General features: G+C 37.7%; 2 protein-coding genes across 8 annotated transcripts in view; both read right to left on the reverse strand.

Annotated features, from left to right (window-relative positions):
* Positions 1–440: 440 nt before the first annotated feature.
* On the reverse strand, positions 441–7,687 carry tph2 (tryptophan hydroxylase 2 (tryptophan 5-monooxygenase)). 2 transcript variants are annotated; one of them, XM_076083261.1, is made up of 11 exons: positions 7,496–7,687; positions 6,497–6,631; positions 6,242–6,425; positions 5,376–5,476; positions 5,074–5,141; positions 4,654–4,850; positions 4,303–4,438; positions 2,827–2,953; positions 2,171–2,266; positions 1,794–1,927; positions 441–615 (listed from the first exon to the last, which is right to left on the reverse strand). In XM_076083261.1, the coding sequence occupies exons 1-11, from the start codon at positions 7,652–7,654 to the stop codon at positions 441–443; spliced, it is 1,512 nt and encodes a 503-aa protein (XP_075939376.1). In that variant the 5' UTR covers positions 7,655–7,687. The 2 variants fall into 2 exon arrangements, with proteins under 2 accessions (XP_075939376.1, XP_075939377.1); XM_076083262.1 differs by having other exon boundaries at positions 5,376–5,479; positions 6,191–6,425; positions 7,496–7,609.
* Positions 7,688–16,789: 9,102 nt separating this feature from the next.
* The window catches only part of tbc1d15 (TBC1 domain family, member 15), a 17,927-nt gene continuing 16,658 nt past the window's right edge, over positions 16,790–18,058 (reverse strand). For all 6 annotated transcript variants that reach the window (XM_076083271.1, XM_076083272.1, XM_076083270.1 and 3 more), the window contains one exon: positions 16,790–18,058. This exon is cut by the window's right edge and continues 791 nt beyond it. The gene's annotated coding sequence lies outside the window, so the exon portion shown is untranslated.

Here is an 18,058-nt window from a genome sequence, read left to right on the forward strand (position 1 = left end):
TATCAGTGTCAGTATCAGTATTGTTATCAGTGTCAGTATCAGTATCGTTATCAGTGTCAGTATTAGTATCGTTATCACTACCTATAAGAGGACGGGTAACATTGTATCGGTAGATCCTCCAGCTTTGATCATGTTGATACTTTCTTCCTGTTCTAGAGACATTTTTTTTAACTTGCAGGCTAAAAACATTTCAGACAAAACTCTGTAGTTTAGTTACTATTTAAATCCAGTTTGGTGCCACTTTGATTAAACATTTATCATAAACATCATAAACATGAACACAGGTGATCAATTAAACCAATCAGAGCTTAGAGACATGAACACAGGTGATCATTTAAACCAATCAAAACTCGGGGACATGAACACAGGTGATGATTTAAACCAATCAGAGCACAGAGACATGAACACAGGTGATGTTTCAAACCAATCAGAGCTCAGACTCAGATGCCCATGTAGGTGTTCATCTTTCCCAACGCGTCACACACGGTGTTGAGGTCGCTGCGCAGGTCCTGAACCACGTTCTCGATGCCGCGGGTGTCTTTGAGCAGGTCAATGCTTTGAGTGTACGGGTTGTAGTACACCGAGAACGGCCTCTTGATCGACTTAGCAAACTCCCTGTGAGAGAGGAGACACCGTCAGGTCATGTGACACATGTATTATCTCTATAATACAGCAGTGATGCCCCTAGTGGACACTAAGAGAATAACATGTATTATCTCTATAATACAGTAGTGATGCCCCTAGTGGACACTAAGAGAATAACATGTATTATCTCTATAATACAGTAGTGATGCCCCTAGTGGACACTAAGAGAATAACATGTATTATCTCTATAATACAGTAGTGATGTCCCTAGTGGACACCAGGAGAATAACATATATTATCTCCATAATACAGTAGTGATGCCCCTAGTGGACACCAGGAGAATAACATGTATTATCTCTATAATACAGCAGTGATGCCTCTAGTGGACACCAGGAGAATAACATGTATTATCTCTATAATACAGTAGTGATGCCTCTAGTGGACACCAGGAGAATAACATATATTATCTCCATAATACAGTAGTGATGCCCCTAGTGGACACCAGGAGAATAACATGTATTATCTCTATAATACAGCAGTGATGCCTCTAGTGGACACCAGGAGAATAACATGTATTATCTCTATAATACAGCAGTGATGCCTCTAGTGGACACCAGGAGAATAACATGTATTATCTCTATAATACAGCAGTGATGCCTCTAGTGGACACCAGGAGAATAACATGTATTATCTCTATAATACAGTAGTGATGCCTCTAGTGGACACCAGGAGAATAACATGTATTATCTCTATAATACAGTAGTGATGCCTCTAGTGGACACTAAGAGAATAACATGTATTATCTCTATAATACAGTAGTGATGCCTCTAGTGGACACCAGGAGAATAACATGTATTATCTCTATAATACAGCAATGATGCCTCTAGTGGACACTAAGAGAATAACATGTATTATCTCTATAATATGGCAGTGATGCCTCTAGTGGACACTAAGAGAATAACATGTATTATCTCTATAATACGGCAGTGACGCCTCTAGTGGACACTAAGAGAATAACATGTATTATCTCTATAATACAGTAGTGATGCCTCTAGTGGACACCAGGAGAATAACATGTATTATCTCCCGTAACCTCGAAACGGTGTCACTAATAATCATAATTTGGTACTCAATGAAGGTACTCAATTGGTACTCATGAAGGTACTCAATGAAAGGATGAATCTGAATGTAAAAAAAAGATTGTTAACCTCATCTTCTCTTTGGCCTCCTCGAAGCTCTCGGACACAAAGTAGATGTCCTGGAAGGTGGTGATGAGACACTCCTGGTTACACGTGGTCTTTGGATCAAAGGTCCTCACACAGGCCCGGTCTGATAGGGCATGCTGGGAAACAAACAGCAGTCAGTGAAGTAAAGTGTTTACTTCATTTTATTCTTAGTTTATCATATTTTATATTATTTCATCCTCTGTACTTTTTTTTTTTACAGTTTATCGTTTCAGACATTTAACAATCAAACATTTTCCAGATTCTCAACTGTGAAGATCTGATGTTTTTAAATATCCAGTCATATATATTTATACATCTATATACATCTATATATTAATTTATTTATTTATATGTGTTACCCTCAGCTCCCCGATAGACGACAGTAAACCGGCTCCATAAGCTCTCAGCTGTCCGTCCTGTTTGCAGAGTCCAAACTCGATGGTGAAGAAATAACACTGTTCACAGATATCAGAGAGTAGAATAGAGTAAAGTAGATTAGAGTAGAGTAGAGCACCATGGTGGAGTATATAATATAGTAGTATAGTATAGTATAATATAGTATATAAAGTTAGTTCAAACGAAAAATCTAAAAGGAGTTTTGGGGGAAATGAGTTGGTCTTTCTTCTTGAAAAATGTGTTTAATGTTAAAAATGTTTTACTATTACAATAAAACAAGAAGCTGGATGGAAATTTAATTTTAATTGAACATTATCTAAATATTCAAAGACACTGAGCTCAGAGAGACACAAACAACCATCTTTTTTCAGTAAAGTACTGTTTTACTTTATTTATTCTGTTTACTTTAATGTAACATTGAGCCGACGTTGTAACATAAAAACTTACATCTATGTTCTGTATTTTAAACAGACTTCACATGTGAATAATAGTGGAGTGTAATGATCCCTGTGGCCACTAGAGGACGCTAGTAGAGCTCTAACACACGTGTCACATGACAGATCTAATATAATAATAATAATAATATCAGACACATCAGTGATCAATGATATCAACTCACTGTGGCCAGTTTCTGAACGTCCTCATCAGACGCTCCCAGAGACGCGAGTCCGATCTCCTGAGAGAACTGAGCGAACTTTGGATCCGCCAGCAGAGGAACGTGACCCAGCAGCTCATGACAGGTGTCTCTGCAACCACAACACCAGCAGAGTCAACACGAAACTTTTATTGTGAAGGAGTCAGAGACCTGCTGCTCACAGAACAAGCTCTTATTGTGAAGGAGTCAGAGACCTGCTGCTCACAGAACAAGCTTTTATTGTGAAGGAGTCAGAGACCTGCTGCTCACAGAACAAGCTTTTATTGTGAAGGAGTCAGAGACCTGCTGCTCACAGAAGAAGCTCTTATTGTGAAGGAGTCAGAGACCTGCTGCTCACATAACAAGCTTTTATTGTGAAGGAGTCAGAGACCTGCTCCTCACAGAACAAGCTCTTATTGTGAAGGAGTCAGAGACCTGCTGCTCACAGAACAAGCTTTTATTGTGAAGGAGTCAGAGACCTGCTGCTCACAGAACAAGCTTTTATTGTGAAGGAGTCAGAGACCTGCTGCTCACAGAAGAAGCTCTTATTGTGAAGGAGTCAGAGACCTGCTGCTCACAGAACAAGCTTTTATTGTGAAGGAGTCAGAGACCTGCTCCTCACAGAACAAGCTCTTATTGTGAAGGAGTCAGAGACCTGCTGCTCACAGAACAAGCTTTTATTGTGAAGGAGTCAGAGACCTGCTGCTCACAGAAGAAGCTCTTATTGTGAAAGAGTCAGTGACCTCCTGCTCACAGAATAAGCTTTTATTGTGAAGGAGTCAGACTTGCTGCTCACAGAAGAAGCTCTTATTGTGAAGGAGTCAGAGACCTGCTGCTCACAGAACAAGCTTTTATTGTGAAGGAGTCAGAGACCTGCTCCTCACAGAAGAAGCTTTTATTGTGAAGGAGTCAGACTTGCAGCTCACAGAAAAAGCTCTTATTGTGAAAGAAGTCAGAGAACTGCTGATCTTATTGTGAAATAAGAACAGCAGCGTGAGGATTTAAGGATGGACGAACGTGAGGATCCTTACTAGAACTAATGAAGAACAATGTCGGTCAAAGTAAACTAACTTTTATAAAGCTCCTTTCTAGTCTTCTGACCAATCACAGCGCAGAGCACCACATGTCAAAATGCAGCCATTCACATACATTCAGTTCAGTATCTCGCCCACTTAGACATGCGGACTGGAGAAGCCGGGGAATCTTCTGATCAGATGATGACCCGCTCTACCTCTGAGCCACAGCCGCCCCAAAAGTCAAGCTTTTTGAAAAATATAGTTTAGTGTATCAGAGGGAGGGAAAAGTGATGACAGAGGCTCCTCCAATGAGGAGAAACCAGTTAATCCAGTCTCACGATGTGAACTCGTGTCATCATCTAAAGGAGTCCGTGGACAGTGGAAGAGGTGCTGGGACATCTCCATTGTTTTCAGGTGGATGGTGTGTGCGTGCAGGTGTACTCACGGCTCAGGTGTGTAGAGCGGGTCGGTGCTGTGACGAACGTACTGAGTGCAGTTAAACACTCTGTAGGCCAAACCAGCCAGGAAGTCTCTGGGGGACAGGTAACCTGCTACTGGTCTCACAGTGAACCCAGACCTCTCTGAAACACACAGGGACAGGCATCACATACTGCTGTTGATTATTGATGATATATGTTTTATATACACATTCACCTTTCCAATTATCAGCAGTGCTTTTCTGCAGACTCCAGGAAATAGTCCGACACATAACGCTTTATAAAACGACATCCTGTCGTCTTCAGATTATGTTCAAATACATTTTTAAAAGACTAAAAGTGTAAATGATGAACCAAACCTCTGAGAAACAGGGAGACGTCCTCCAGCTGGGGGATGTTGTCCTCTCGGTAACCACAGTGTTTGCTGAGCAGCGGCAGGTTCTTCAGGTATTCTCTGCAGGCGTGAGTCGGGTACAGCTGGGTCAGCTCTCTGAAGACCACCCCCCATGTCCGGACCTCCTCCGGGGTGTACTCGATATGAGGGATGGGCTGCCCGCTGGGGAGGAGACAAGAGTCAAAACCGTCTCATCGATCACTGAGGATCTCAACTTGTCTCATTTCAACTCTACATGTTGTTTCATGCTCGTGTCAGAGGCCCATAAATCATTCAGTGTTCAAAATGTTCACATTAAAGATGAAGATGAGGAAGATGCTGATGAACATTGTAATGCTCCTTTATGTGTTTCTTCATACATAAAGTAATAAATGATGATACTTACAATTTATAATTCATGGCCACTTCCACAAAGTATTTCCTCCTCTGACGGTAAACTTCATCCTTAAAGCCCTGCAGGAAGGAAGAGGTCAGAGGTCAGCTGGAAAAATAAAACATCCACAGATTATATTTATATAATGAATGTATATATATATATATATGTGTATATTATATTTACCAGGAACCATCTTTGGAAAAAAATGTATTTGATGTGTTCTTTCATTTTTCAGTAAATATTTATAATGCATACTATTATTATACTATGTTATAGTATTAATATAACATATCAAACATAAATGTAGTTACAGGGTGGTCTGCGTCCAGCTCTGATCCGTACATCAACACTCTGTGAGAACACTGATCCAACTCAGAGATCTTCATCGGGAACCAGGGAACATCGTCTTCATCTGCTTCAACAACAACAGAAATATAACTGTACTTAGTCTGTGAAGATGTTTTATATAAAAAAGGCATTTTCACATTTACTTTGATCCAAAAACATGAGGTATCTACAAAAGAGTTAAAATAATAATACTAAAATTGTCACGGTTTAGGCTTTGCCCCCTGTGTTCCTGTGTTCCTGTGTTTCTGTGTCTCTGTGTGGCTCCGCCCCTGGTCTCCTCCCCTGGTCTCCACCCCTGGTCTCCTCCCCTGGTCTCCTCCCCTGGTCTCCGCCCCTGGTCTCCTCCCCTGGTCTCCACCCCTGGTCTCCTCCCCTGGTCTCCTCCCCTGAACATCATTGGTACCCATCTACCTATAAACCTCCAGAACATAATTGGTACCCATCTACCTATAAACCTCCAGAACATCATTGGTACCCATCTATCTATAAACCACCAGAACATCATTGGTACCCATCTACCTATAAACCACCAGAACATCATTGGTACCCATCTACCTATAAACCTCCAGAACATCACTGGTACCATCTATCTATAAACCACCAGAACATCATTGGTACCCATCTATCTATAAACCACCAGAACATCATTGGTACCCATCTATCTATAAACCACCAGAACATCATTGGTACCCATCTATCTATAAACCACCAGAACATCATTGGTACCCATCTATCTATAAACCACCAGAACATCACTGGTACGAATCTACCTATAAACTCAGCCGACCACACAGGTAGAGGTGTAATGTAACAGCTGAGGTGGACTCACCTGCCTCAGCGGACCACACGTGTGCAGGTGTGTTGAAGGAGATGACGTTAACGTGGTCTCTGAGGTGCTGCAGCAGCTCCTCAAACTCTTTCTTGCTACAGCTGCAGTCGGCAAAGATCTCCACCTCATTAACGACTCGCTTTGACATCCGAGACTCGATGTGGCTCAGGTTCACTCGCTTCTCCTGCAGAGGACAGAATAAAGTAACAATAAGACGTCCCTGTAATCAATAATCAGTGGAAGAGGAAACCTCACCTGGAAGAGTCTGAGGGCTTTGACCAGACAGCCCACCTCATTCTTCAGAGAAAATACCACCGCCGTCTTCCCACAATCCTCAGCGCTCTCTTTGTCTGGCACCTCGTCGATGGGACAGAAGGATGGACGCCTCGACTAAACCACGAGACAACAAACACGAACCACAACATGTTTCATCTATAACGTTATGTTCTTCATGAATAATTAACAATGAGATAAAGCTCAGAGCCGGATCTCCTTCGGACTAAAGAAAGGTCTCATTCTGGGGTAAACCGATCACAATTGTTACAGAATAGATATAAAGATGTGAGAGCGATAGCTTTTACCCTCTGTGTCCATCAGAGTCTTCATTGTCGTCTTCAGAGTTAAAGACAAACACACAACATAACACTTCAAAAACATCACTATAGATGTCGTTAATATGACTTTACTATAGTTATTATATTGACCTCTACATCCTTAAAAAATGCTTTATAATGTGTTATGATTATTGTTATGAAACAGTTTGGATATTTACGAGTTATAAGCCAGGTTTATATGGTTGAACTGATATTTTACTTCTTTTATTTCTTTATAATTTCATTACTTAGTTTTATACTTTTATTAGAGCTACAACTAACAATCATTTTCATCATCAATTAGTATTTATTAGTCTTTAAACAGTTGGATGTTTTATTTGACCAACGGTCAAAAACACAGAGATTCAGTTTTACATCTTAATATTCACTGAAACACTGAATCTATAAATTAATGAATTAGTTTACAGCCAATCGATCAATCGCTGAATCATTTCAGCTGAAATCTTTACGTTTACATGTTTAGAATAAATAAAATAAAGAATTGAATTTGACATCTTCTGCAGGAAGTGAACACATTGACACATGAACCTTTTTCTAATAGAAAAGTATAAAAACAAAATATATAGTTCAAGAACCAAAAGTCCTGATGATGCAGAGTAATAAAGAGATGGAGAGGAGGAGGATGAAGAGTAGTCCTCACCATCTGCCCCCCCGTGTGGCGCTGCTGCTGCTGGTCAAACATGGCCGAGTCCAGAGACATACCCCTCCTGGACCAGTACTTGCTGGAGAACATCATCATGGCGGGCTGCATGCGGGGCACTGGCTCCGGGCCGGGCTTCATCACGTGGGACGAGGCCATGGGGAACCAGTGGGTGTAAGAGTACCAGGGCTCCAGCCTGCTGTCTGTGGTGGTCCTCCTCACAGTGATGCTCACAGACCACCACCTCCTCTTATATACTGACACAGGGAGGGGGGGGGGGCTGAGGCTCCTCCCCCTGCTGCTCCTCTCCAAAATCGCTTTCATAATCAAACCTTTTTAATTCACCTGTAAACTATAAGATATCAGATATGTTTATGTTTACCATGTTCACTGTGTGTGGTTAGAGTGTTAGCATTATTAGACAGGAATGTAAACAACAGATGGAGAAACAGAGAAACCGACAAAAAGTCTTTGGATGAAAAGAAGTTGAAGCTTCTTGAAGATGTTTCAGTTTGAACTCCATCATGATCACATTCACAATGCAGACACACAACAAACATAGAGATGAACCATCTTTTTCTCTCTGAAAGTAGAGACTACCTGTATACAGACTAACTGTATACAAACTAACTGTATATAAACGACCTGTATATACAAACTACCTGTATATACAGCCTAACTGTATACAAACTAACTGTATACAAACTAACTGTATATAAACTAACTGTATATAAACCAACTGTAAATAAACTAACTGTATATACACTAACTGTATATAAACTAACTGTATACAAACTAACTGTATATAAACTACCTGTATATACAAACTACCTGCATATACAGCCTAACTGTATACAAACTAACTGTATACAAACTAACTGTATATAAACTAACTGTATACAAACTAACTGTATATAAACTACCTGTATATACAAACTAACTGTATATAAACTAACTGTAAATAAACTAACTGTATATAAACTAACTGTATATAAACTAACTGTATACAGTATATAAACTAACTTCATACAGACTAACTGTCTACAAACTAACTGTATATACACTAACTGTATATAAACTACCTGTATATACAAACTAATTGTATACAAACTAACTGTATATAAACTACCTGTATATACAAACTACCTGTATATACAAACTAACTGTATACAAACTAACTGTATATAAACTAACTGTATATAAACTAACTGTAAATAAACTAACTGTATAAAAACTAACTGTATATAAACTACCTGTATATACAAACTACCTGTATATACAGCCTAACTGTATATACAAACTAACTGTATATAAACTACCTGTATATACAAACTAACTGTATACAAACTAACTGTATATAAACTAACTGTATACAAACTAACTGTATATAAACTACCTGTATATAAACTAACTGTATATAAACTACCTGTATATAAACTAACTGTATATAAACTACCTGTATATACAAACTAATTGTATACAAACTAACTGTATATAAACTACCTGTATATACAAACTACCTGTATATACAAACTAACTGTATACAAACTAACTGTATATAAACTAACTGTATATAAACTAACTGTAAATAAACTAACTGTATAAAAACTAACTGTATATAAACTACCTGTATATACAAACTACCTGTATATACAGCCTAACTGTATATACAAACTAACTGTATATAAACTACCTGTATATACAAACTAACTGTATACAAACTAACTGTATATAAACTAACTGTATACAAACTAACTGTATATAAACTACCTGTATATAAACTAACTGTATATAAACTACCTGTATATACAAACTACCTGTATATACAAACTAACTGTATACAAACTAACTGTATATAAACTAACTGTATATAAACTAACTGTAAATAAACTAACTGTATAAAAACTAACTGTATATAAACTACCTGTATATACAAACTACCTGTATATACAGCCTAACTGTATATACAAACTAACTGTATATAAACTACCTGTATATACAAACTAACTGTATACAAACTAACTGTATATAAACTACCTGTATATACAAACTAACTGTATACAAACTAACTGTATACAAACTAACTGTATACAAACTAACTGTATATAAACTAACTGTATACAAACTAACTGTATATAAACTAACTGTATATAAACTAACTGTATACAAACTAACTGTATATAAACTAACTGTATACAGACTAACTGTATACAAACTAACTGTAAATAAACTAACTGTATATAAACTAACTTCATACAGACTAACTGTATACAAACTAACTGTAAATAAACTAACTGTATATAAACTAACTGTATATAAACTAACTGTATACAGTATATAAACTAACTTCATACAGACTAACTGTCTACAAACTAACTGTATATAAACTAACTGTATATAAACTAACTGTATACAGTATATAAACTAACTTCATACAGACTAACTGTCTACAAACTAACTGTATATACACTAACTGTATATAAACTACCTGTATATACAAACTAATTGTATACAAACTAACTGTATATAAACTACCTGTATATACAAACTAACTGTATACAAACTAACTGTATATAAACTAACTGTATATAAACTAACTGTATATAAACTACCTGTATATACAAACTACCTGTATATACAGCCTAACTGTAAATACAAACTAACTGTATATAAACTACCTGTATATACAAACTAACTGTATATAAACTACCTGTATATACAAACTAACTGTATACAAACTAACTGTATATAAACGACCTGTATATAAACTAACTGTATACAAACTAACTGTATATAAACTAACTGTATATAAACTAACTGTATACAGTATATAAACTAACTTCATCCAGACTAACTGTATATACAAACTAACTGTATATACACTAACTGTATATAAACTACCTGTATATACAAACTACCTGTATATACACTAACTGTATATAAACTAACTGTATACAGTATATAAACTAACTTCATCCAGACTAACTGTATATACAAACTAACTGTATATACACTAACTGTATATAAACTACCTGTATATACAAACTACCTGTATATAAACTAACTGTATATAAACTAACTGTATACAGTATATAAACTAACTTCATCCAGACTAACTGTATATACAAACTAACTGTATATACACTAACTGTATATACACTAACTGTATATAAACTACCTGTATATACAAACTACCTGTATATACAAACTAACTGTATACAAACTAACTGTATATAAACTAACTGTATATAAACTAACTGTAAATAAACTAACTGTATAAAAACTAACTGTATATAAACTACCTGTATATACAAACTACCTGTATATACAGCCTAACTGTATATACAAACTAACTGTATATAAACTACCTGTATATACAAACTAACTGTATACAAACTAACTGTATATAAACTACCTGTATATACAAACTAACTGTATACAAACTAACTGTATACAAACTAACTGTATACAAACTAACTGTATATAAACTAACTGTATACAAACTAACTGTATATAAACTAACTGTATATAAACTAACTGTATACAAACTAACTGTATATAAACTAACTGTATACAGACTAACTGTATACAAACTAACTGTAAATAAACTAACTGTATATAAACTAACTTCATACAGACTAACTGTATACAAACTAACTGTAAATAAACTAACTGTATATAAACTAACTGTATATAAACTAACTGTATACAGTATATAAACTAACTTCATACAGACTAACTGTCTACAAACTAACTGTATATAAACTAACTGTATATAAACTAACTGTATACAGTATATAAACTAACTTCATACAGACTAACTGTCTACAAACTAACTGTATATACACTAACTGTATATAAACTACCTGTATATACAAACTAATTGTATACAAACTAACTGTATATAAACTACCTGTATATACAAACTAACTGTATACAAACTAACTGTATATAAACTAACTGTATATAAACTAACTGTATATAAACTACCTGTATATACAAACTACCTGTATATACAGCCTAACTGTAAATACAAACTAACTGTATATAAACTACCTGTATATACAAACTAACTGTATATAAACTACCTGTATATACAAACTAACTGTATACAAACTAACTGTATATAAACGACCTGTATATAAACTAACTGTATACAAACTAACTGTATATAAACTAACTGTATATAAACTAACTGTATACAGTATATAAACTAACTTCATCCAGACTAACTGTATATACAAACTAACTGTATATACACTAACTGTATATAAACTACCTGTATATACAAACTAACTGTATACAAACTACCTGTATACAAACTACCTGTATTTACAAACTGTATACAAACTAACTGTATATAAACTACCTGTATATACAAACTAACTGTATATAAACTACCTGTATATACAAACTACCTGTATATACAGCCTAACTGTATATAAACTAACTGTAAATAAACTAACTGTAAATAAACTAACTGTATATACACTAACTGTATATAAACTAACTGTATACAAACTAACTGTATATAAACGACCTGTATACAAACTAACTGTATACAAACTAACTGTATATAAACTAACTGTATATAAATTAACTGTATACAGTATATAAACTAACTTCATACAGACTAACTGTATATAAACTAACTGTATATAAACTAACTGTATACACTATATAAACTAACTTCATACAGACTAACTGTATACAAACTAACTGTAAATAAACTAACTGTATATACAACCAAACTGTATACAAACTAACTGTATATACAACCTAACTGTATACAAACTAACTGTATATAAACTAACTGTATACAGTATATAAACTAACTTCATACAGACTAACTGTATACAAACTAACTGTAAATAAACTAACTGTATATACAACCTAACTGTATACAAACTAACTGTATATACACTAACTGTATATAAACTACCTGTATATACAAACTACCTGTATATACACTACCTGTATATACAAACTAACTGTATACAAACTAACTGTATACAAACGACCTGTATATAAATTAACTGTATACAAACTAACTGTATATAAACTAACTGTATACAAACTAACTGTATATAAACTAACTGTATACAAACTAACTGTATATACAAACTACCTGTATATACAGCCTAACTGTATATAAACTACCTGTATATACAGCCTAACTGTATACAAACTAACTGTATATAAACTAACTGTATACAAACTAACTGTATATAAACTACCTGTATATACAGCCTAACTGTATACAAACTAACTATATACAACCTAACTGTATACAAACTAACTGTATACAAACTAACTGCATATATAAACTAACTGTAAAGAAACTACCTGTATATACAAACTAACTGTATACAGTATATAAACTAACTTCATACAGACTAACTGTATACAGACTAACTCCTGTAATTCCTGTAAACACAATAACTGATAACATAACAGGTTACATAACATTACATGTCACTCAGTCCGTTACACTACCCTCCCACCACAAAGTCCCTCGCCCCCGAGGGGGCAAACAAAGTCTCTCAGGTGGTCAGGGGGCCTTTGGTTCCTCTGACGCCGCCGTCGGCCTTGGGGAGAAGGAAAAGGGGTCGAGGGGCTGCTGGGGCCAAGGGATGGGGAGGGATCGGCTGGGCCAGGGACACCAAGTCCAGTCTGTGAAGGGCCGGGCGAGACACTGGGGTTATTGGGAAGGGTTTGGAGGGTAGTCCGGGCAGAGTCCAGGGTTCCCCGTGCCCCGGTAGTGGGCCAGCCTGTCTCTGTGCAGGGCGACTGTTCTTCCTCGTGGTGGCAGCTGGACCCTGTACACTACCTCTCCAAGTCTCTCCAGGACTCGGCCCGGACGAGTCCCACCCACTCACTATCCAGCTCTGGGCACCTGCCCTTCTTGCTTTGCGGGATATACACCCAGACACTTAGTCTGTATACAGACTAAGTGTATACAGATATAGATGTATACTGTATATACTGTATATATATATATATATATACACAATATATATATACACAATATACTGTATATATATTATATCGTATGGGTTGTTCTTTCTCTGTTGATGCTTTTCCTTCAGTTTTCTGTCATGAACATGTTTGGTCATTGGTCCTCTCAGACTGTAACGTGTCCAGCAGGTTAACAGAAGACAGTTCTGTCTGTCTGTCTGTGAGACGGTGGAGCTGAGTGACAGACACACAAACAGCTTCAATAAGAGACGGAGAGATGGAGACTTGATAAGTTGCCTCTATCAGCCGGATGCTCCAACAATTTCCTGTTTAACGGGAAATGAAAGAGCAGCGAGACGGCAGGAGAAGCTTTGTTCTCTCTGATGGAGCTTTATGAACAGATAGCAGGTGATACCTTCGTCTTCCTCCTCTTCCTCCTCCTCGCTCTCCTTTCAACGCCAAATGTCTCCCGTCAAAGGAGGAAGAGGAGGAAGGGAGGCCGACTCGTCGTCACATTAAAGCAGCTGAAGTGACATTTGGAGCCGAGCAGCTCTCGAGTCAGTCTGACATTTAAATCATGTTTCAGATGTTCAGAATGTGTATAAATATATATGTGTATAATATAAACAAATATATCGATTTATATTGTTGACATACATATTGTAGTGTCACGGGTTGTCCCTAGGGTGGGGCAGTGCAAAAGAGAACGTAAAACAGGCACAATCAGACAGTATAAGCAAAAATAAAGGTTTATTGGTCCGTCCCACTGGCAGTTCCTTTAACTCAAAAATCAAAAATCAAACAAAAAGGTCCATGAAATAAACATAAAGCATCCCGGAGGAGAAAGTGGTTTCTTCACCAAAAAAGTAATCCAACCCTGCCAAGTCCTTGGTATCTGTTCCTCCATATAGGCGTCCTCTCTCCTACTCCGGGCCCAACTCTTCTCTCGTGGTGCTCTCCCCTCTGCCCTTTATTCAGTTTCCCAGCCCTGCCTCAATTAGGGGCCTTAAGCACCTGCAGCTGGGTGCCTGATGAGGCAGTCTGGGAGTTGTAGTCTCTAGCCCGGCGGCCATTTTGGGTTGTGGGCCCTGATCCTGGGTGAGGATGTAGCGCCCCTCCACCACCTGTCCCCTTGTGATGCCACAATATATATGTAAATATATAAGTATGTTGTTGATATACATGTATATGTAAATATATATAATTGTATTGTTGATATACATGTATATGTAAATATATATAATTGTATTGTTGATATACATATGTAAATATATAAATATGTTAATATACATACATATGTAAATATGAGTGCTGGGCAAGTTAAGGCGTTATCGGGTTAACACATTAATTAATTAACGCTGACAATTATTTTATCGTGCGTTAACGCAGTTTTTTTTAAATTATTAATAAGCGGACATTTTTAACACAAGAACCGGGCAGCGAGCGGTGAACAGCTGTTTGTGTGGCGTCTCTTCCTGTTTCCTTCACCTACGTTCCCCTGGGTCCTAAGTCCCTCCTTGTACAGCTTCTTATCACCCTCAGGACCTGATGGCATCAGCCCCAGGGTCCTGAAGACCTGCGCCATCCAGCTGTCTGATGTCCTTCAACACCTCTTCAACCTGAGCCTGACGCAGGAGGAAGTCCCGGTGCTGTGGAAGACCTCGTGCCTGGTTCCTGTACCTAAGAAGACGACACCATCTGGCCTCAACGACTACCGACCAGTTGCCCTCACATCTCATGTGATGAAGGTGCTGGAGAGGCTGGTCTTGGCCCACCTCCGACCGCAGGGGAAATCCTCACTGGACCCTCTGCAATTTGCATACCAGCCTCATGTGGGGGTGGACGACGCCATCATCTACCTGCTGCAACGAGCTCAGTCGCACCTGGATGGAACGGTGGCTCTGTGAGAATCACTTTCTTTGATTTCAGTGCATTCAACACCATCCAACCAGTGCTGCTGAGTGAGAAGCTGCGGGTGGTGGGGGTTAACGCGTCCACTGTCTCCTGGATCACTGACTACCTCACAGGCAGACCACAGTTTGTCCAACTGGGCAGTGTGCTGTCTGATACGGTGGTCAGTGATAATGGAGCCCCACAGGGAACTGTTCTGTCTCCCTTCCTGTTCACCTTGTACACCACTGACTTCCAGTACAACTCTGTGTCATGCCATCTGCAGAAGTTCTCTGATGACTCTGCAGTGGTCCGGTGTATAAGGGACGGACGGGAGGAGTACAGGGCAGTAGTGGAGGACTTTGTGGAGTGGGCGGGTAGAAATCACCTGCGTCTGAACGTGGCCAAGACCAGAGAGATGGTGGTCGACTTCAGGAGGAAGACGACGGCTCCACAACCGCTGAGAGTTCTGGGAGAGGATGTGGACATGGTGGAGGAGTACAAGTACCTGGGTGTCTCCATCGACAGCAGACTGAACTGGAAGACCAACATCAACGCTGTGTACAAGAAGGGGATGAGTCGACTCTATTTCTTGAGGAAACTTCGATCCTTCAACGTGTGCAGCAAGATGTTGGAGATGTTCTACCAGTCTGTTGTGGCCAGTGCACTTTACTTCTGTAGTCTGCTGGGGGAGAAGCATTGGAGTCGGAGACAACAACAGACTTAACAAACTGGTTAAGAAGGCCGGCTCCATCATTGGCTGCAAACTGGACAATCTGGAAGAGGTGGTGGAGAGGAGGACACTGAAGAAACTATTATCCATATTGGATAACCTGGACCACCCTCTCCACCACCTACTGCAGGGACAGACTGATCCAGCTCCGCTGTCACAAGGACCGATACAGGAGAACATTCCTGCCCTCTGCTATAAGACTTTATAATAAATCACCTCTGAACAGATCATCCAGAAGACTATAACACTGCTACACTGCTGTTGGCGATCTTGTGCACTACTGTTTAGTTTATTTGTTCCTACTTAGTTAAGTTAATACTATTCTATTTAGTGTATATACTGTGCATTTTTATTACTTTATTTTCTTAAATTGAATTGGTCCTGCTCTGTTATTTTATTGTATTTTAATATATTGTGCATTTTCCATACTTAATATTTTTATTTTATTGTGTAACTTCATTGCTGCTGCTACAGACACATTTCCCCTTGGGGATGAATAAAGTATATATCTAATCTTATCTAAATACCACACACATTACGGTAATCAGCGTTGGATATGTCTGACCAAAATACCACAAAAAGCAAAAAATAAATGACTCATTTAAATTATGTTTTTAGAGTTTTTAAAGTCTTTTGTTTGTAATATGTATAATAAGCATCATTTAGTATCACTACTGAGAATTTAACAAAAATAAAAACATGACGTAGATAGGTTTGCAGTTTTCAAGAAGTATATTTAAATATCATCTCTTACACACATGAAGATAAAGATGTGAACACCGGCTGATTATCCATGATCAGAATCATTATAACTGTGTTATAACTGCTGCTGTGTAAAGGGAATACTGCTGCTAACAACAACCTGATGTGTTTAAAGTGTTTAGACCAAATGTTATTGACCTTTTGTTCATACAGCAGCACTTTAAAATAAAAGTGCACAATACACTACTTTTCAATTCACTATTGAACTTTGCCATAACAATGAGATTAATCGTGATTAAACATTGTAATCGTTGCCCAGCACTAATATATATATATATATATATATATATTATTGCTGACATACATATACAGTATATGTAAATATATAATTATATTGTTGACATGAGATATATATGTATAGATTTTTATTTTAAAGAAAACTTGATTAATTTGTCATCTATAATAAAAGTATGGAATGCAGTGAAACACATCAGAGATTTGATTGTGTTGCTTTTGAAGGAACACTGATATTTGTGGAGATAAACATTTGTTTCGATTCCTTTTTCTGCTCCTTCACATTAAAACACTGGGCTTATATTGTGAAGGAGCCACAGGATGTAAACTGACTCCAGCTGCACAGATAACTGCTGTTTACTGAGAATACACAGATACACGTGTGTATATACATATATGTGTGTGTGTGTTGAACCAGGTTCACTTCCTCTCAGAGTGAGTAAACAGGCCGCTCCGTCGTATAAAAACACAGATCTACATGTCAATGACTTCACAGGAACGTCTTCTTTTATTCCTCGTTAGATGATTAATACTGAAGGAGGTTAAAGACACAAGAGTTTGTCCATGTTCGTCTTTGACGAGTTCACTGTGAGAAGAAAAAACACCACGATGCCTCTAAAGATCCATTCAGAACTCCTGCTGCTCCTCCTGTCATTTAAAGAGACAGCAGTGATGGTCCACAGTCTCCTTAAAGACACAGCAGTGATGGTCCACAGCTTTACTACAGGAGGAGGAGCTTCAACAACAGTTTTTATGAATTGAGTCTGGTGTGAAGAGAACATGGATAACAGATAATATCAGAAAGGTAAAGAGATCTTCTGAATACGGCTGATATTGATTCTGTTTGTCTAAAATAATCACTTTGCTCCTGTGAACCATCACTACCTCTTTAAGAAGACCGAACCATCACTACTGTCCCTTTAAGAAGACTGAACCATCACTACTGTCTCTTTAAGAAGACTGAACCATCACTACTGTCTCTTTAA

Source organism: Anarhichas minor, unplaced genomic scaffold (assembly GCF_050575085.1).
Source record: "Anarhichas minor isolate MPS153535 unplaced genomic scaffold, ASM5057508v1 ptg000125l, whole genome shotgun sequence".
Classification (NCBI taxonomy): Eukaryota; Metazoa; Chordata; class Actinopteri; order Perciformes; family Anarhichadidae; genus Anarhichas; species Anarhichas minor.